We start from the raw sequence: 22,070 nt of genomic DNA, 5'->3' as shown, positions 1-22,070 counted from the left end.
TTCTTCCCACTCCCTCCCTTTATTTTTTCTCAAGTATTTTAAAGCAAGTCCCAGACATCATATCTGCTTGTTTGTAAATACTTCCATGTACATATCTTCAACAGATAAGGACTTAAAAAAATAACCACAATTCCACTATCACATCTAACAGAAACAACAATTGCTAAATGATATTTTGGAACACCCAAGCTATAATCAGTATTTCCTCAACTATCTGAGAAATGTCCTTTTACAATTGTTTTATTTAAACGGAATCCAAATAAGCTTCACACCTTGCGTTTTTTTTTTTTTTGTATATATCTCTTCAGTCTTTATTTTTCCGTAACCCCTTCTCTTTTAAAAACGCCATTTACATGTTGAAGAAACTGGGTCGTTTGTCTTGAGGAATTCACACGTTCTAGATTTGGCTGATTTCATCCCGTTGGTGTGTTTAACACTTTTTAAAAAAATCAATTGTATTTCCAATAAAGGGCTAGTTATATAGAGGATTGTTTAATTTTTTATAAGGACATTTCACAGATGACATATCAGAAGGCACATGGTATCTGCCCCATTTTTATTAATGTTAAGATTAATTAGTGGTTTTAGGTGTTGTCAACTGATCCATCCTTTATAAAGTTCCCTGCTAATACTTCACCTAATGGTTTTAGCTGTGATTGATTCCCATTTTTTTAGAAAACAAAAATAGAATTACTCTGGATATATGGTTTTGTATCTTGCTTTATCCACCAATGCTAATATCTTGGACATGTTTTTATATCATCGTCTGTAGATCTAGCTCATTTTGAAAAGTGCTTTTTATATTTTATTGTGGGCACATATGCCAAGTCATTTAACTGGTTTTGAAATATTTCTGATTCTCTATGATTAAGAAAGAAATGTCTAAGTTCTTGATTCTGCTTCTTTTTATTCCCTGTATCCCCAAATTGCAGAGGCTAGCGTGGCACTGAGCAATATAAATTGGTAGACCAGAAGTTTAGCAATAGTGTCACAACAGAGACCCTTCACTTTGAGAGCGACCTTAGCTTTATTTGGAGGAAGTAGTTGGTTTGTTTAATTTCTTGAAAGATTGGAGCATTTGTGGTGGCCTCATTGCAGCTCTCCCCAAAGTGGGCAGCGAGGCCCAGTCACCGTGCAGAGGAAGGCAGCACATATTGTTAGTGGCTACCAAAGGGACAGAAATAAAAGGGTCAAAAACCCTGACCTTAAGACCCCCTGATGGCTAAATTGGCAGCAGCATCTGCTCAAGCCACAACTAAACAAGTCAGCAGTAGGGATCCGAAAATTTGTCTCCATTGGAGTTCAGAGAGTGAGGTTTATGATAGCTGTTTGGTTTTCAGTGTGGAGCAGTGCATTATTCTCTGTCCCGTGTGATTTGTTTTTATTTCTCACTGTTTTCCAAGTTCAGGAATTCAGACATGGACTTGAGTCTTACAGTTTCCTTCAGGAAACAAAGCCCCTGCACTCAGGCTTCTCTGACTGTGCATGGTACCCTTGGGCCCTGAGTTAGGACAGGCTGGGCGAAGCCCCTTTGCAGATGTCTTCCTTGGTGTCGGATGGCCTTTGGAAGTCAGACTTTCACAAGGCAGGATGAGCAGATTTTGGAAAATGGAGCCCAGATGGAAGTAACTAGATGAATATGGGTTTCTACCTGAAGAAAAGCAGTACTAAAACTTTCTTATGAATAAAATCTCGGAATTGTCAAGAAAAAAACCCCGAATCATTTTTAGTGCTTTTTATATGGCAGTGTATGTGAATTAATGCCAGATGCAGTGTACCTTTTTGTTTTCCTTAATGTTCCTTTCTTTCTCCTTCTTCCAAGCCTCAGAAGAGGAAAGTGGAAAGCCTTTCCAGTGTCCAATATGTGGTTTGGTTATTAAAAGGAAGAGTTACTGGAAGCGGCACATGGTGATTCACACAGGTTTAAAAAGTCATCAGTGTCCGCTCTGTCCATTCCGGTGTGCTCGCAAGGACAATCTCAAATCCCACATGAAGGTAAGCCACCTACCGACTGCACCTCCTGGAGAGGCGGGCACAGCCAGGGCTTCTGTACATGGTCTGGTGCAGGAGGCTTCTTGGCCGAGGGAGGGCGCCTCACTGATGGAACATGTGGATGACAGTACTCCACGTAGCAATGTAGAATTCAACAGAAAGGTGTTAATGTCCACTTTGCAGCCGAGAACTTAAAGGCAGAGAGAACCTTCAATAGCCAAATAATGTATTTACTGGAGGGCCGTCCTCTCCTATAGGGGAGCAAAAGCCTGCCTGGCCTGTGTGCTGACGCATTCCTTGGGGCACTCAGAAGCAGGGTTGGGGAATAGCAAGAAGCAGGGAAAGCCAAGTTCAGGAAGAGCTGCTGGACTGAGCACCAAAGAGAGGGCTCTTGAACCTGCTCCCCTTCCTGGAGAGACTGCCCTTGGCTGTTACTGCCTTACCTTCCAGCTTGCAAACTAAGAGGAACACACAGAGACACCATGTAGGAGGCGTGAAGACATTGAAGGCACCTGGCCTTTAACTTTATTTAGCCCTGTGGGAGGCTTGGGGGCCCTTTCTAACAAGACTGTAGTCCTTATTGAGGCTGTCATTGTTTGAGCTATCGTAATTCCCAGGATTACATTTACCAAACATCCAAGGACATAATTTTCAATGTCCTATTAAAAACAACTGGGGAGCTCAAACCTACACTAAACATGTACAGAAGAATTGACTAGAATCCATGAGTCCCTCTTATGTGAGATGGGGGAAAACTTAGTTAGATGGAAATCTTTTTAGCTGACTCCATTAATGCGAAGGGTTTTGTCTCAAAATCCAGGAGGAAACTCATGGGATCAAAAGAGCATGGGCTTTTGAATTTGATAGACCTGAATTGAAATCTTACTATGCAACTTACTAGCTAAGTGGCCTTGAGCAAGTTAACCTTTAGACTCTGAATTTTCTCATCTGTTAAATGGGAATGATAATGTTTGTCTGGAAGAGTTGTCATTAGTATTTAAGGAGAGAATATTAACCAAATATCTGACACAGGAATTTTCAATGGAAGTTATTTAATTCTAATAACTATCATTGAGCATCTTAATAGCAATCATATCTTCACTGATATTTTCTATATGATTTGGCTGTTGACATTATTTATAAAGTATTTACTTTCCTACCATAAGAAGTATAATGTATGGACATAATTAAGGTATTTGCTTATTTGGAAATCTTGCGGTCTAATCCTTCTAAATAGATCAGAAATCACTCTTCAGAATTGTAGCTCTAAAAAAGTGTGACCAGATAGAACCTCTACTGACTTTAGGAAATAGCTTGGAAGATTAAAAAAATTTAAATCCATGATGTAATTTGTTTACTATCATTTGCCTTTGTCTCCTGGGAGTAGCATGCCCTTCATCTTCAGAATCCATTTAAACCAGGAGTTCTGATTGGGTGAATTTTACTCAGCCGACTTAGTTTTTACTTTAACCCTCCTCATCCTCTGTCACATCTTCCCAAAGTAAAAACTTGTATTTTAAACCTGCAAAGTTGAATTTCATTAGCAGGATAAGACTTCAAAAGAAATGCCTTTAAAATGAAAATTTGTTTTAGTTACTATTTCCTAAGCTGTGTTTAGAAATCAGGTCTGGCAAATTTAAAGCTTCAGCGAGCAGAAAACTTGCATCTAGCCTGACACCTTGTAAGCTTGGTTTCAGCTCAGGGTCACTTAAAACAACCTATTTATAAACCCATGGAAAAAAAGCAGGGTTTTCAATAGCAGGAACTACTGACCCTGAAACTACAGGGAGATGAGTTGGGTGCCTTGATGACACAGACGGCCGGCCATGGCAGTGTCACAGATGAGAGCTGCAAGGGCTTTGTGGGTCGTGGGGTCTTAGAATGCTTTCAGAACAAATCAATAACCAGTACGATAAAGCAGTTGTGTGAAATTACTACTTTATTCAAACTCATGGTGTCCTAACCTGTTGAGCTATGACTTGAGCTTTTGATACGGGAAGTGTGAGAAGAGCTCATGCAAGTTTAATTTTATCAAATGGTATATTCTTTCTTGTCCCTGCTTTCCACTTCACTTATTGGCTGTTCTTTTTTTAATCAAAGCATTCATGATTTTATTTGGTTAAAATGCTTTAATTTTGCTACATTTTGCAAATCTCGTCTACCTGGAAATATAATGGTTGTAGTCTTATGGGTAGATATCCTCTGCTATATCCACCAGAGACTACAAATATGGACGGACAGATTTTTTTTTTTTGTATTTTTGAGACGGAGTCTAGCTCTCTCACCCAGGCTGGAGTGCAGTGGCGCCATCTTGGCTCACTGCAACCTCCACCTCTGGGCTCTAAGCGATTCTCCTGCCTCAGCCTCCCGAGTAGCTGGGACTACAGGCGTCCGCCATCACGCCTGGCTAATTTCTGTGTTTTTAGTAGAGACGAGGTTTCACCATGTTAGCCACGCTGGTCTTGAACTCCTGACCTCAGGCAGTTCACCTGCCTCGGCCTACCAAAGTACTGGGATTATGGGCCTGAGCCACTGCACCCTGCCGTGGACAGATTTTCTAAATGAATTCTGCCTAAGAAGTGGGGTCAGTATGGAAGGTGGAGCTTGCAGTGAGCTGAGATCGCGCCACTGCACTCCAGCCTGGGCAACAGAGCTAGACTCCGTCACAAAACAAAAAACAAACAAAAAAAAAAGTGGGGTCAGTATAGCCAGAGATTAAGATCTCAAACTGTATGGTCAGAAAAACCTTAGTTAGAATCTCAGTTCCACCTTAGGAGCTGTGAGACTTTGAAAGAATCATTTAACCTCTCCAAACCTCTGTTTCCACTAATGGAGATAATAATTATACAGTCTGTCTCATGGGGTTGTTATGAGAGTTAAATGAGATAATGCACATAAAGCACTTAATACAGTGCCCACCCTGGAGAAACAACATTCAGTAAATGTAGCTAATACAGTGATCATTATCGGAAAGCCATCTCAATATACATTAATGTTTATTTACATTTAGAAATAATCAATGAAATGGTATAAAAAATTACTCTAAAATAAATTTTATTCCTTTTCCCTTTTTGTGATCTGTCTTTAGTGCTGAGAACTTAGAAAAACTGATAAACAAAGGAATATAAAGTTGATCCTTAATCCCATCACCAAGATTGATAAATAACCATTATCACTTTGATGTATATTCTTCTATATTGGTATATCGATGTTTTAAAGAAAAATGGGATTCTACTTTCTTTGTTCAACAAATATAGTACTTACTGTATTTGTATTATAGTACTTACTCTATCCTATTATGTCCTAGGCACTGTACATTCTTTTAGCCCACCTTTCCTTCATAATATATTGTGTAAATATTTTTATGAGCCGCTGTGGAAGGAGCTTATAAAGGCCTCCAGCTTCCTTGGGGTTATCTCAGATTTCCATTAAGTCCTTTAAAATTTTCCTGGATAAGTGAACATACAGGAATTCAACATGAATTCATAAGCTAAAATTGAACAGAAAAGGTGAGGAGGACTGCTAAGATAAAGAACACTGGTGAAGTATTAGCAGGAAACTGACCAAGAGTCAGGGTACTGAGTTCTAGTAGCCTCAGGTCTGCCATTTAAGGAGCTCTAACTTCTCATGAAGACCCTCACCTGTCCCCCTAGTGGGGGATGGAGTAGAGGTTTCCCAAAATTTCCCCAAGCTCTGAAATACCACAACCCAAGCATCCAACTGCTAACAAGAAATGGCCCCAATGGTGAAGAGATGGCCCTAATGATGGAACAGCATCTGATATGGGTTGTTTGTGTGAAATGACCAGAGGATAGGTGAGCCCCCTAAACATGGCCTGGAGAGAATGACGTGCTTTAGAGAAGCATTTCTTCATTTTAGTAGACTAAGAGGATCTTTAAAGCAAATGTCAAGCTAAAGAGAATAAAAATTATGACAGAAAAGTGCTAGAATGTCAGGAGAGAAGGGGGAAACACTGCAGTCAGAGGATAGAGCTAATACTTCTCTCAAAGGCCAAATGTGATACATAGTCTCTTTGGGAAGTTGTAGCTCAAAAAAAATTGTTAAGTGCAAAAGTCAACAAAATACCCACTGTTTTTCCTTTAAAGCTTCACTAATTTGTCCATAACTAAATATAACAAGGCCAGGATCTGGTGGAAAAGAAGTCACATAAAATACATGCACACAGACTGTTTTTAATCCAGGACTCCCTTTTGATTTTAGAACTTGGGCTCGTGCTCTGTCCTTTTCCTTCTTCCAGAAGCTGCTTCCGGAGCTTCTGGTCTTGGATTAGCTCCCCTCCTCTCCTGGGTCAGTAGATGTAAGGACACTTCTGAAATGGATCTGCCCCACTGCACTGCTCTCAGGGACAATGGAAGCTCTCCGCCTCGTGACCTTTACCACCTGGTTCCGGGGCATGCTTTTGGCAGCACCGGTCAGGGTCCCATGGGACTGTGACCTGAGGTCCCCAAGGTGCCTGCTTCTGCGTGAATTGATCGGAGGGGATGGTGGGGATTCTGTGAGAAAGCAAATGAAATGATCAGCTCCTAGTGAAATCCTTTTGTTGTGAAAGAACAGAAAGGGGTGATGTTAACAGCTGGTGACAATCGGTGATCCCACCCCCAGCACTCCACCCCAGCAGAGGGAAAGCCTTTTCATGATCAGGACTTTGCCTAACTGGTTTTAAGTGTACATGGCTATTTCTGTTGAGAAACTCATGCTTTGGGGGACCCAGAATCTCTTCTGTTGTTTTTTTCAAAAAGCCACAGTGGGGTGCTGTAGCGACAGGATCTCACCATTAACTTTTAATTTCTTTGCTTTTGTTGGTCACTTAACATTATTTAAAAGTATGTTTTGGCTGGTGAATAATGCTTTTGGATTGCATTCAGAATGCATAAACAGCTGTTGTAAAACTTGCTCTCTTGGAAAGGAAACCTACCCAGAGGGGCCAGGTGGTGCAGCGGATTAATGCATGAGCCTTTAACCTTGGTGAGACCTGGGTTCGAGTCTTGCTTATGTCACCTCTAAAAGAGGAGGTGTTAGTTTTGTTTTGCTTTTGAGTTCCAATCACTCACTTGTTTGTTCAGATCACACAGCTACCCAAATCATTTGGCCCACATCTACACAATTGGCAGTTTCTACTTAAGGGAGGGCCAGTCCTGAAATAGCAGAGTGTAGCAGGTCAGCACTAAAGTGCATTGGCAGCGATGAATGGGGAAGTTACAAGCTTATGAGCACCTGCCAGCTCAAAGCCTGGTTCAGGCCAATGCAATGATTTCCTCACTTTTTTAAGCACTAAATTTGGTAGTGACAGGAAGAAAAAGTTTCTCCCAATTTTTACAGGTATCGTCTGCATGCAAGACTGGAACTGGATTTAAAAGTCTGCATTCTTTCATTGCAGACGTCAGAATCCGGAGCATGATATTATAGCCACGTTTGGAAAAATTGGTTTCCTCTTGCTCAGAATACTTGGTGAGGGTCAGACCTTGGTTTTTCTCCTACTTTGTTTTTTTTTATATGTAATTTCGCTGAATCCATTTATTCTGGGGCCTCAATTTCTCTGACTTTGAAACAGGAATACCCTGGAGACATTATTTTCTACATTCTTAATTACCTAAGAGCAGCATTTTGAAAGCTGAAATTATGTTTGCAAAACATAGCTAATTTCCTGGGTGACAAAAAATTGGGTACATGCAAAGTATCATTATTGTGAGAGGAATTACTTGACAGTTTACCTCTTTTGACCCCCAACTAGTAATTATGTAATATTTGGATTGTGCTGGGTTTGTAATATTTTCTCTGAAGACATCAGCTGAGATCAGATGACTAGAATATTGGGATGCTACCCAAAATAGCATCCATTGGCCGGCTGCATCCTCAGTTGTGAGCATGGCCCTAATAATGGACTCTTAACCTATGTGGACCCACTTTATGTTTAGGGATTGGCCTCATTACCTGGAGCCCCATAATGAAATGCTCTGCGGTACAAAGGCCAGCCCTTTGCACGGTGAGGAAATGATTGATGAATAGTTTGGATCTACAGCAAGGCATTTTCCATAAATGCACGGTGGCTAGCTCATTCTTCTTGCTTCTCCGTCAGGTTCATCAGCACCAGGATCGGGGAGAGACCTTTCAGTGCCAGCTGTGCCCTTTTACTTCCTCACGCCACTTCAGCCTGAAACTCCACATGCGTTGCCATCAGCACTTCCTGAGGACAGAAGCCAAGGTGAAGGAGGAGATCCCAGACCCAGATGTCAAGGGATCTCCCCACCTCAGTGACAGTGCCTGCCTGGGGCAGCAAAGGGAAGGAGGAGGGACAGAGCTAGTGGGGACCATGATGACGTCTAACACTCCAGAGAGGACTAGCCAGGGAGGGGCTGGCGTCTCGCCTTTGCTGGTGAAGGAGGAACCCAAGGAAGATAACGGCCTGCCCACCTCCTTTACTTTGAATGCTGCCGACAGGCCCGCCAACCACACAAAGCTGAAAGACCCTTCCGAGTATGTGGCCAACAGTGCGTCAGCATTGTTCAGCCAGGACATCTCTGTTAAGATGGCGTCTGATTTTCTCATGAAGCTGTCAGGTACTTGAATAGGGTTGTATTCTCTCTCTCTCTCTCTCTTTCTCTCTCTCTATGTCTACCAGTATTCTCATTTGTAAAATAAGCTGGTAGAACTAGATGATTTCAAGGTCCCTTTAAATTTGGATAGTCTGCACTTCCATACATTTTCTCCTTGACTTTGTGTGTGTGTAATCCTTTGGAAGCAGTATTGCTTTGGCTTGAGTCTCAAAACAGTAGGGATTGTTGATTTCCTTCTGTTTTTTTTTTCCCGTTGATGAGTTCTTACTGTAGCGGGGAAAGGTCACATGGTAAGCCAGGCTTGTGTCAGTTGCTTGTGTGACATTGGGCCCTGTTTAACATGTCTCTTCTGCACTGGACTTGTATGGAATACCTCATTTTGGCATTATTCAAGTTCTTTACTGTCTTAATTTGTAAGATGTTTAAAGGACATAATACAAAGACTACTATTAGGAATTATACACTTCTAAAATTTGAGCAAATGATAACTATCTTTAAGAAGTTTTTCAGGTTTTTTTAAGGGAATTTTTTTATTATGGCAAACTGTACTTAACATAAAATTTACCATTTTAACCATTTTAGATGCACAGTTCACTGACATTAAGTATGTTCACATTGTTGTGCAAACCATTACCCCCATCCATCTCCAGAAGTTTTTCATTCTCTCAAATTGAAATTCATTAAACAACTCTCAGTTCACCTCTTCCCCCACAGGCCCTGGAGGCCACTACTGTATGTCTTTGCATCTGACTATTCTAGGGACCTCATATAAAGTGGAATTTTAAAACACATTTTAAAAAAAATTCTTTTTTTAAAAAACTGCCCTGATCCATTTGGGAAAAAAGATGGAGTATAAATTATAAAGATGTATTCTTATTAGTTGACATTCTTTTTGTCACCATCAAATTGTACATGATGTTTCTTTTTTTCTCATTTTTTCCCCAACATATTTGATTTAAGTTGTGGTGTTGAAAAGGGGCAGCAAGGTCTTAGGGCACTCTGTTTTTCCTGTCGTTCTCTTTTGGAATGATAAGGTGTGTTGCAGGATTGTGCGGCTACTCATTACGCTTTTAAAAGTATGATTTTAAATTTTAAAGGAGATGTAGGGGGTGGGGAAAGGTCGGTGGAGAATTGGTTCTGTATTTCAGTGAAGATGGCAGTCCCCACGATGATTTCCAAATGCCATGTCAGCTCTTTGGAGATTGACAATACCCTTTTAAATGGAGAATAATTGGTCACCGCCTTCCTTTAAATGGACTGTGAGTCGCATTTCACTAAATGTCATTGCCAGGTGAATTAGAGGTTCAGCTCCACTCTGAAGTCCATTTGCGCAGGGACACTTCAGTCGGGTCTTTTGGAATGTCCCCCTTACCACAGATCTTTGCTCCTCAGGAGTGGGAGACACTAGTTGGAAGAAATGAGGAAAGGTAGGGGATGGAAAATGAGATGTCCCAGAAATGAACCAAGTAGGCAAAGAGCAGGGAATGTAACAGTGAAGCACACCAACTGGCAATGAGAGTGAGGGGGCCCTATGCTGGAATTGGCCAAGTTTCTGACTGTGGCTCTAAAGAACACTGGCTTCTCTGCTCCTCATCACCCCTCTCCCCCGACTTCTCCCTCTTCTATTCCCGTCTAGGTGAAAATGTGATTTTTAGAGACTTTGAGTTTTATATTTAAAAATTTTTGAACATGTGGGGGAAATACATGTTTGCATGTATTCCATGTTTGCTGTTTTGATCCTTTAGGATTTCACCTCCAGGGGAGCTCTAGTTTTTCCTTGATTGTCTTCCCTGCCACCATGATAGCAAAGGGGGCTCCTTTTATGGGCCCTTATAGTGCAATCCCCAGGGAAGGAATGCAAATGGCATACTCACATCACATAGCTTAGAAAGGGGGACATTTCCTTACCTAACAGACGGGAAATCCAGGTGGGGGTGAATGACTCTGAGTAAGGTGTGACTCCCTTTACTCCATGACTCCAGGGATGTTTTAAAATCTAGAGGAAGGTGAGCGGGAACAGGGAAGGTTTGGTCTTTGGATAAAACACTTGTGTATGATGCGTGGCTCCTGCTGGGCTCAGCTCTGAGTGCTCACATTATGCTGTAATTAGCTCTAGACCCAATCTCAGGGAGCATAAGATAAGGCTGCTTAGAGCCAGCACTGCAAGCAGCAGACACGAGGGGAGAAGCCAGTTGATAGGTTGGGGGAAAGAATTGCGCATCAAAGCCTTATATTGTGATCTGTGTTTTCAGTTAGCTATTGATGGGGAGTTGTTTTTGGTTTGGCAGTCAGAATATTTACTGACTGATCAATTGGCATAAGAAAACAGATAACAAATGCACACACTATTTATGCAAAAGGCCCATGTGGCTATTTTATGGTGGCTTACTGAAGGTCCTGAAACCTGACTTGTATGCACTGTTACCTAGCAACCTGTTATAAAGTCACCGGGGAGTGAGATGCATCCTTAATTTTTTTGTGTGTGCATATTTGGATGTAAATGTAAACTTGGTGGCTGTGGCAATGCAGCTCAGGAGAGGAGAAGCTATGTTAAAAGGAAAGGAATACATTTTCTGGAGCGATTTTTTTTTTTTTTATTTTACTTACCCTCTGGTTGGTCCGACCATACATTTGATAGCTGCTCTCACTGTGATGCCCTACCTGGCTGCGTCTGTGGATATGATTTAGGGACAAAAAGGCCAAATCCCAGGGAGCTGCGGCTGAGTTTCTAGCTCTTCCCATCATCAAATGTAGTGAAGTAGTGGCTAGTCTCGGGCCTTGTCCCTTGGCGTTATAACGGCGCCATTGTTCTTGCACTGAATTTTTTCGCTGGGCTCTGTCCGTGCACCTGCTGGTACTGTAGGGTGCAGCTGTTTGTGGGCACTGAGTCTGTGAATCTTTGTGCCAGCCAGATCACTGTCTGCAAAACTGGAGCACAGTGACAAATTCAAGCGTGTAGACACCTACTTGTTTCCAAAAGAGAGAAAACACTTGATGCTTTCTTGCCTGGTTATTAAGGGGAGTCTTTCTTGCTCCTTCAACTAAAACTAAGCATAAAGATGATTGAATGGAACCCAGTGGGATTAAAAGTCAGTGGATAGAATACTGTTTTAAATGGACTCTCAATACTCCCCACCCCCACTCCTGTTAGAGGTTTCTTAACGTGCATGATTGTGAAATAAAATCTCTTCTCCAAACTGTCAGCTATTCTTCTGACTGAGCCCACACTTAACACTGCTTGGTCCTTCAAGAATAATGCTGCTTCCAAAACGGAGGCTTCCAGGCCCGGCATCGCATTTGATTCAGGGAAGAGTATGGGCAGCGTTCTGGGCTGACAGAAAAATGAATTTTGTAGATTTCACCCACGGTTTAGACTGAGGCAGACCTGAGAGGACTCCAGGCCTGTATGTTCCAGCAGCTCTTTCCTGGAAGCCAGAAAGCATATGCAAATCATTGCATGTCAGGGCAGGTGAGCCAGTGGTCACGTGGCTAGGGTGTTCAGGGAATATGTGTTCACCCGACTGTGGAGAGCTAAGTTCCTGCTGATTCCGTGCCTTGTCGCCCATAGCCAGCAGCAGTTCTTAACCTCGGCTGCACATTAGCCTTGCCTGGGGAGTTTTTCACAAAATGCCAGGGCCCAGAAATTATAATTCACTGGGATAGGCCCTAGACATTGGTATTTTCTTTAATATCCTCAAATGATTTTAATGTGCAGAATGATTTTAGTGTGCAGCCAGGGCTGAGGACCACTGATGTAGAATATAAACTTGGTACATGGTACAGTATTTTTTGGTACAGCTATGGTTTTCATCAGTGCAGTTTTGTTCCTATGGTCTCCAGCCAAGACCATGAAACGGGGCATGGTGGTATGAGATAGGCCTGTGGCTTTCACCATAGGTCAAGGTTGACATGAAGGAGAGGCCTGGGTGAGTCGTGTTCATGGAGCCCCAGGTGTTTCCTTGTGGGGCCTCCTGACAGGGGAGTTTCTCCAGTTAAAAAGTCTCAAGATTCAGTGCAGAGCATAAAGGAACTGGAAGGGTCATCGTTATTAGAAGCCTGATTAAAAGTTGCCTGCAACAACGGCCTTACATCATTTCTTTTTCCAAAAACTACCCTTTTCAAGATATAAAATTTTAATTCTAACTCTCCAAATTATAACCAAGCAGTTGACAGAAACTTGGCACTTCACTTGTTGGCTGGGAATATCTTTTTGTCCCTGGTTTTCCAAAATAAAAGATATGTCATTTCAACTATTTTTAATTTGGAAGCCAGCAAAAATTGTTGTGCTGTCTCCCACATTATATTAATTTCGTAAAATTGAGACCAAAATAATTTTAACTAGGAGAGATGGACTTCTTTAAAGCACCAACTTACTTTTAGCCTCACAGAGACAGTTTATGAACAAATGGATATAAGCTAAACTGTTTCTGACTTATTAGTAGCTCATCCATTAAACAGCAAAGGTGTTCACGTATAAATGTAGGGTGTAGGTTAATGTGTTTGTGTCATATACTGTAGTTTTCCATCGGCCTTTGTTCTACAACTTCCATCTATTTCACATGATTTTAAGCCTCTGTAGTTACAATACATTTTTTGTATAAATGGCAGCTCCCAATCTCGCTTTACCTTTGTGCTGCTGGAGAAGGAGGGATGGGAGATGCCCATTGAACCAAGTCATCCTCGTTGCCCAGTGGCTCTGATTGCCTTTTTGTAAAGGCAATCATCTCAACAAATGAGCCTTCTTCCAAGTAAATGCCATCCTTGTGTTATTCACACCCTACGACGGCAGTGCCAACAGCCAGGGGGCTCTCCCACTCCCCACGCCTGGGCATGCCTTCTAGAGTCAGGTGATTTTTGACAGCCTCCCTTTGCATTTTTAGTTTGGCCCTTCCTTTTAACCCTGCCTTGCTTTTCTGGTGATGGGAATCACTGATCATGTGCCTGCAACAACATGTGACTAAAATTCTTCATGTGAGCAGCTGCATTTAGGGGCCTTATATGTGTAAGCAGCTTGAATGCACTTTTGAAATTCTGGACTTTATTGAACTTGGTGATTCATATGAGAGGAAGAGTGTGACTTTCTTATTTTTCAGTGACTTGCCACTCATGAGACAAGCACTCACCTGAGTTAAGAAAGGGGCAGGTGGGACTATAAGTAAGTGGGACCTGGAGGATTACAAGTAAGTGGGGCCTGGAGGATTATACGTAAGTGGGGCCCGGATTGCTTACACACACAGTTGCTGAAACTTGCATGGACAGAGTTCTTAGGCTAGTTACTCATTGCTTATTATTTTTACTTTATTTAATACTTACTAACTCCTTTGAGCCTTGTGAAAATGCCATAGTAGGTGGTATAAGTATTCCCATTTTACAGATGAGGAAACTGAGAAATGGAGAGGTTAGGAGTCTTGCCAAGGTTAGCACAATGAATAGGTGGTGGAACTGAGGTTCTTTTTTTTAGACAGAGTCTAGCTCTGTCACCCAGGCTGAAATCAGTGGTGCGATCTCGGCTCTCTGAAACATCTGCCTGCTGGGTTCAAGCTATTCTCCTGCCTCAGCCTCCCAAGTAGCTGGGACTAAAGGCGCCTACCACCACGACCAGCTAATTTTTGTATTTTTAGTAGTGATGGGGTTTCACCATATTGGCAAGGCTGGTCTTGAACTCCTGACCTCGTGATCTGGCCGCCTCGGCTTCCTAAAGTGCTGGGATTACAGGTGTGAGGAACTGGGATCACAGGCATGAGGAACTGGGATTCTAATCCAGGCAGTGTGGTTCCAGGATTCTCTTCCCCAGGCTGTCTCTACCCCCAAATTACAGAAAGAAGCAGCAAAACAGGAACTTGGCTCTGTTCTCTGCCCTTCTTGTGCATTGTGGAATTAGCCAGAATTTCAGCATGTTCTGGATGTTGTTATGTTAGACAACTTTAGAATTTGTGTTAATAGTTTTGGGCATCTCAGGAATTATTTAGTACAAATAGAGCAGTAAGAGTAGGGCCAACTGGTATTTCTGTAGAGCTTCACAGCATACCATGTATTTCTAAATACATCGTTTCATAACAAGCATGTAGATGAGAAAACCAAAACTCAGGGTAAATAACTGTAAAAGAGTCATGACTGGAATCCAGACCTTTCTTTCCTGACTCTGCTAGATAGAGTGTACCTAGTTCCAGAATTGCCATCAGAGTGATTTTTTTATCTTGATAGACCCCTGGGAAATTTTACCAAAGCTTATTGTATCTGTAAAAACAGAAGTGCCATTCTCCTTGAAGTCCATTCTTTTTACTACTGTTGTTATTATTGTTGTTGCTTCTACTATTATTATTATAAGAGCTATAATTAATCAAACGTGCTTACAGTGCGCTGGGCACTGTGCCAGCCACATCATGTAATTTCTCATTTAACCTTCACCACAGCCCTATAGGGTCTGTAATAGTAAACCTATGTTATAGATAAGGAGGCTGAGACTTAAAGGTTTCGGCTGCAAGGGACAGAGCAAGGATTCAGCTCTGGGTAACCGCAAAAGGTTGGCTCTTGACTACTTAGTTAGCTATTACCTATTTTTTTTTTCTCAGTTGAGCAAACTGTCTTTTGACCTCTGTCTGCTTCACTGTTTATTTTCCTTGGCTTCAAACCATGGCATCATTTCGAATGCATGCACTTTCAGTCACTAATCTAGTTAAATTTTTTATGTCTTCAAAATTGTACTGAAATTTTTATCTACACTCCATCCCTTCATGTGCAGCCTGCTCCTCATGCCTAGAAGTTGCCCCTCCAGCTCCCTCCCTGATGCCTTTTCCTCCCCAGCACTGCCCCCACCCATCCACCCAGCATTTCTGATGGACTTTTCTTCCAGTACCTCTTGTGTCAGATCATGCTCCTGTCTGGCTAGCTCTTTTCCTCCCTTCCTCCTTTCCTTCCTTCCTTCTGCCCTTCCTCCCTTCCTCTCTCTCCCTTCCTTTCTCTCTCTCCCTTTCCTTTCCTGTCCTGTCCTTTCTTGTCTTTTTTTTCTTTCGAGATGAGGTCTTACTCTGTCACCTAGGCTGGTCTCGAACTCCTGACCTCAGGCAATCCTCCCACCTCAGCCTCTCAATTAGCTGGGGTTACAGGCACAGGCCACCATGCTGAGCCCTAGCTCCTTTCTCCTGAGTAACCATCTGCCCACTCCTCTTAAGAAAACTGTTAACAGTCTTCACCAGCTCATGAACATACCCCTCTCATTTCCATTTTTCTACCTTTACTCTACTCATGTTGTTCCTGGGGTCTGATAATTGGAACCATGGAATTGCATGTATATCTTCCTCCTCTTGGGAGGAGCTACAAAGTCACACTGTAAAGAGGTGGGCCTTTGGAGCGGGGAATCGTAGCCATTTCATGGTCTGCCACAGTCCAGAGTTCTTCAGACTCTCTGGGTGATCCACAATGACAAAAATCAATTACAAACTGATCTGTGAACAAGAATGTCAGCATATTAATTTAAAATGACAAGTATAGCAGTCAAGAGGAGATGTCATTGGGGCAGGTGGATCCTGACTTTCCTGAAAAAGGTTGGAAATATATTATCCAATCTTCAGGTTTTCTTTCTTCTAGTCTCCAGGCAAACCACTCCATTGCTGTTCATACATTTCATTCTTTGGCCATGTTAACAGTGGGAATTTAAAATACAGCCTTCTTTCACATTTACTTAGGGCTTGATTGGTTTTCCAGGACCTGTCCTTCCTGCTTTTGACGAGAGATATATCCTGTCTGTTAAGTGGATTACTGCAGATGGCAACTTTTGCCTTTTGTGGGTTGGCTTTAGGAGTTTAGTTTTTGCAGGAAAACTTTATATATTTTAAAGTTCTTGAGGCACTGCTCACTTTTTGTTACCTTTGACCCTTCTCCAGAGGCTGTTTTTCCCCTTTGGCCTTAGCTATCATAGGGATCTTCACAGTCTTGGTTTGGGTACATAGACACTGAAGGGTGGCCAAGGATTAGCTCAGGTGGGGATTAATGAGAAATATGAGATGGCTAAAATTTCACTAAACACTAATTATAAAATGATTTAAGGGAAATTAAAGTGCAAGATTTAAAAATATTTAGCAAATGTTCTAAACATTCCATTTGAATATAATACGCTTAACATTTAAAAGTCATATTTAACTGTTATTAATTATTATTTAATTAAATCTTGGCTTTTCTTATGATTTCAGAAGGTAGTTTCTCACCCAAAGCACATCATAGTGCTGAGAAATCGCAGATCCCCAACCTGTTCATACATACATACATACACACTGCTAACAAGGGAACTTGGTTGGATAGAACCGCACCGGCTTGTGATCTGGAGAGTTAAGCTCTGATTCTGGTTCTATAATTAACGAGCTGTGTGATTTTCAAAAGATCATATAATCCTCTGAGCCTATGTGTTCTTATTGTAAAATAAGAGAGTGGAAAACAGTAATGGCTTTCATTTTGTTTCAAAAGTTCACATTTATTATATTTACATATTTAAAAAGCCAAGCAATTAGGGGGAAAAAAAGTTGCTATTTGGTGAGCACAAAATGTGACACTCCAATGCTATGAGGGAGCACAGTCTCTAGCAATGTGATCATCTAGTATATTTCTAAATTTATTTTGCTGATCTCAGTTTGAAAAAATACAAGTACGGTTTCACATAGTGGCAAATGGGAACAGATTTTTAACAACTTGTCTTGTAATTTCAGGATCTCCTCAATTAAAGAAGAGTATAAGTTTTTGCTTCAAAGTTGACACCATTTGGCAACTGCCCTCATTCCTTATAATAAATGGAAGATAAGCAGTATCCAAAACTCACAATATGCCCTAAAGCCATCTGTAATTCTGTGTCAACTACTTGGTTATTACTCAGTTAACTGTTATTTGGGAAATGTATTTAATCTCTCTAGGTCTGAGATCTCTCATCTGCAAAATGAGGATAATACTAGTGCCTACCTCAAAGGGTGGCTGTGAGAATTAGATAAATTAATACAGGTAAATACTTGGTGTATTGCCCAGCTCATGTTATGTGCTCAATAAATGATAGATCTGGCTCTATCCATATATATCTACATATGTCTATTTGTCTGTCTATTAGCTATGGTCAGAAGCTGCACCAAGCAGATACACTTGATACACTTGAATCTACCCTTGCATTTAATTTAAGGCAGGTGTGCCCAGGGGACAGCTGGCAATGTCTAGAGAAATTTTTTTTTTTTCACAACTGGGAAGTACTCCTGGCTACTAGTGTGTAGAGATGCCAAGGATGCTGTTAAACATCCTACAATGTGCAAGACAGTCCCCCACCCCCAACTCCTCCCAGCAGATTATCCAGTGCAGAATATCAGTGGAGTGGAGGTTGAGAAACACTAATTTAAAGTACGTATGTAGGCTCTAGTAGTACTATAATTATATGTGAACACACATGCATAGGCCTGAATTCTTTGAAAAATCAGTGCAAAGGCAGCCACTTCATTATTGATGACGTATTACTACAACTGCAGCACTCCTATGAGAGGGGGAGAAACTGCATTACTACGGCTACTACACAAAACTGAATCAACTTGTCAACATATTAGTCGTCTCCAGCATGTTGATGTTGTATATATAATGCAGTGGATGATGCACACTTTGAACTTAAATTTTAAATTAATTAATTTTACAATAATTTTTTTAAAACTTAAATTCAAAACAAACATTTGTTGGAACCCCTGAAGCATATCCTAGGGTTCCTTGGAACACTGTTTGAAAACCATTGCTCTGTAGTCCCTTCCACGCTCAAGAGTCTTTGGCCTTGGTTTAGGGTGAGATCGTAAATAAAATTCTCAGTGGGTTGCTTTTTTACAGAGCAGTTCAGCATTTATAAAATTGCCATACACTGAACTGAAAGAGAGTTCTGTCTTATTAAGCTCAAGAAAAGGTGTCATTTTCCTTCACCAGAAGGAACCAACAGAAGTATTTATTTTGCAGTTGATTCCTTCCCTTCATCCTCCTAGTCAAATCTTAACAAGATTTCTTCCTACCAGAAAATGTCTCTTTTCTTCAGGCAAAACCCACCCTTCCCTTTCTCGTGAACAATGCTTAACTCACCCACATCACTTATTTTCCAAAGCCGTGGTTCACCTGCTGAGGATAGTGTCCCTTTTAAAGGTACCTGGGTGTCTTGGAGAGAAAGAAAAGGGTTTGAATGCATTTCCGGTGAGAAACTCTGAGCCAAGTGTCTCTGTGAATTAGATCTGTGATTTGAGACATCAGTTTCTTAACCTTTTGGGATCTTAGTTTCCTCACCTGTAAAATGAAGATAGTAATAACATCTGTCTCCTGTGATTGATGGAAGGCTTGATCCCTATGTAATTACTCAAGAGCTAGTTGTATACATTGTTAAAACAAATGATAGTCTTTAGAAGGAAGTTATATAGTATTTTCCCTAGTAATAGGAAAGTTATATAGTATTTTCCCAATTACTATATAACTAGAAAATACTGTAAAATATATAGTATTTTCTAGTTATACAGTAATTTCCTAGAATTGGAAGATTGGAATCATCTTATCCCAGCAGATTTCCCATTCCTTTCCCACACTTGCCTTTATCTTGAAATCTTCAGAAATCCTCAAAAAAGCTGATTTGTTTCCTTTAAATGGTGGTCCACCTCCATCAAGTACATAAACTGAGAGGTATGTGTAATTGATCAGCAGCGTGGCCCAGGTCCTACGATGCTGGGAACAAACAGCGAGAGAAGGGGCCTCTTGATTAGCAAGGGCTTCCTCATCACATCAAAAGTGCAGTTATCCAGAAACTTTCAAATACATAAACAGAAGTCTAAGCAGGTGTTGTGAAAGTCCTTGACAAGTTGAGTTCCACACCTGCACAAATCTTTCTGTGTTAGTAGTAGGAATAAAGTGAAGACTATGTCATGAGTCATAAATGATTGCTTTTCTCTTAGCAATTTCCCCAAAGAAAAAGAAAACATCTTGAATTCCACCTCTCACTGCACATGTGGGTTTTTTGGTAAAGTGGGATAGTTTAAAAGATAGTAATTATTAAGTCATATTAATTTTAAAATATAGACTTTATGTACTGTTCTCAATGTAAATATTTTTGGTCATTGAAAAAAGCAGATTAGCCTTCATATTTCTATTTTTACATCTTTTATTGAGACCCAAATGTTTGGGAAATTAAAACTTGGGCAAATGAATGATTTCCACATGCTCTTCTGATAATGTCGTTAGCTATGTTTACATTTTCTCAGCACATTACAATTTTCTGTCATTCTCTGTATTGTCAGAATGAAAACCAGGTATGTAGTGCCTTGCAAGTGTATAATCCAGCAATATACAGCTTGCCTATTGCCTTTTAAAGTGTCTTTTTGAAGTTCTGTTAAATCCAGGTTGTGCTAGCAACGCTAAATATCTTTACTTTTTTCCCCCTAAGTCTCTTGTAGCATATACTCTGACTACTGCTTCTAGAAACCACTTACATGTACAGGAAGCATCTGCTTAACGATCTCCAGAAGTTGAGATTTGCTTCTGGGGCCTCAATAGTTTTTTTTTTTTTTTTCATCTCTTTCTTAGCTTCATCTTAGAATTTTAAAATGTTCTTAAATAAAAGATGCAGCAATGAAGCATTTTAAAAATACTTAACCATTCACTTTAAATTGTTCTTCCTCAAAGAATCAAAGACACAGACTTAATAAACACCCTATTTAATTACTCTGTCGTGATGAACTAGGGTGCCCTTGGAAAAGACTTTATAAAGCGTTCTGGGAGAATGGTGTTGGGAGAGAGCAAGCTTTAGAAGGGTGACCAGCAAAATCCCCCAAGAAGTGGGGGAAAGGTGCAAAGGGGAGAAATGAGCTAAATAAACCAAGTCCTCTTAAGAGCAACCTTCCTGGTAGACATTGGAAGTACATATTTGAGGATTGCTCCCTTTGATTCAGATTCATATGGCATTGTCCCCAAAGGGCTAGATTTTAAGCACTTTCCTTGAGATTTTTCTGGACTCCACCTTTAGTAATGTTAGAGTTCAAGTGATGATTAGATATTTCAGTAATGCTGTGGTCTAGGTAGAAAGGCCTTTAACTTTACTTCAAAGGTCTTATCTCTCATCTAATTATTAAATCCAGGGAAAGCACTTCTGATAGCTTTTGGTGGGATATTTTGGAGGTCTTAGTTTTTGTTAACTTCAGATAATATTGGAACGCCATTGGATGCCACTAATTTGGAGCAACACATTTTACTCGTTCAACAAATATATATTGATCACTAGGTACCAGGCACTATTCAGGGCACTTGAGACACATCAGTGTCAAAAATTGTTGGGCCAAGCATGTTGGCTCACGCCTATAATCCCAGCACTTTGGGAGGCTGAAGCGGATCATGAGGTCAGGAGGTTGAGACCATCCTGGGTAATGTGGTGAAACCCCATCTCTACTAAAAATACAAAAAATTAGCTGTGCGTGGTGGCGGGCGCCTGTAGTCCTAGCTACTTGGGAGGCTGAGGCAGGAGAATTGCTTGAACCCAGGAGGCAGAGGTTGTGGTGAGCTGAGATTGTGCCACTGCACTCCAGCCTGGGTGACAGTGCATCTCAAAAAAAAAAAAAAGAAAAGAAAAAAAATTGTTGCCTTCATGAAGCCTACCTTGTTTTTTTTTGTTTGTTTGTTTTTTGTTTTTTGAGACAGAATCTTGCTCTGTTGCCCAGGCTGGTGTGCAGTGGCATGATCTCAGCTCACCACAACCTCTGCCTCCTGGGTTCAAGCGATTCTTCTACCTCAGTCTCCCGAGTAGCTGAGATTACAGGTGCATGCCACCACATCTTGCTTATTTTTGTATTTTTAGTAGAGATGGGGTTTCACCATGTTGGCCAGACTGGTCTCAAACTCCTGACCTCAAGTGATCCGCCTGCTTCGGCCTCCCAAAGTGCTGGGATTACAAGTGTGAGCCACCACACCCAGCCATAAATTGTTAACATAATAAATTTTAAAAATCATATAGCATGTGATTAGTCTGTTAAACTAAATACTGCATAAGAAAATACCACAGACTGGATGACTTAAGTAACAGATTTATTTCTCTGTTCTAGAGGCTGGAAGCCTAAGATCAAGGTGTCAGCAGGTTTGGTTTCTCCTGAGGCCTCTCTCCTTGTCTTGCAGACGGCCACCTTCTCACTGTGTCCTCGTGCAGACTTCCCTCTGTGTGCGTGCATCCCTGGTGTCTCTCTCTCTTCTTATTCTTCTAGTTCTTTAGTGGAACCAGTCACAATGCATTAGGGCTCCACTCTTATGACCTCATTTAACCTTAGTTACCTTCTTCGAGGTCCTAACTCCAGGTATATTCCACACTGGCAGGTTAGGGTTTTGACATATGAAGGGACACAATTGAGTCCATAACAGTAGGTTATTAGGTAGTAAGTATTTGGAGGGAAAAATGAAAGTTAGATCAGGGTAAGAGAGGTTGGGAGGACTGTGAAGGTGGTGATTGCAGTTTTGAACAGGATGATCAGAGTTGACCTCACT

The 22,070-nt window shown here is 41.1% G+C and overlaps 1 protein-coding gene across 7 annotated transcripts in view; it reads left to right on the top strand.

Annotated features, from left to right (window-relative positions):
• Positions 1 to 22,070, top strand: part of ZNF827 (zinc finger protein 827) — a 176,646-nt gene that overhangs the window by 45,000 nt on the left and 109,576 nt on the right. For all 7 annotated transcript variants that reach the window (XM_058436790.1, XM_032147887.2, XM_058436792.1 and 4 more), the window contains 2 exons: positions 1,823 to 1,995; positions 8,090 to 8,570. In XM_058436790.1, coding sequence (XP_058292773.1) covers positions 1,823 to 1,995; positions 8,090 to 8,570 — 654 coding nt within the window. The remainder of the gene's footprint in view (positions 1 to 1,822; positions 1,996 to 8,089; positions 8,571 to 22,070) is intronic.

This window comes from Hylobates moloch, unplaced genomic scaffold (genome assembly GCF_009828535.3).
Source record: "Hylobates moloch isolate HMO894 unplaced genomic scaffold, HMol_V3 SCAFFOLD_3, whole genome shotgun sequence".
Taxonomy (NCBI): Eukaryota; Metazoa; Chordata; class Mammalia; order Primates; family Hylobatidae; genus Hylobates; species Hylobates moloch.
Note: the sequence above shows the minus strand (reverse complement) of the source record. Positions and strands in the feature narration are given on the sequence as shown.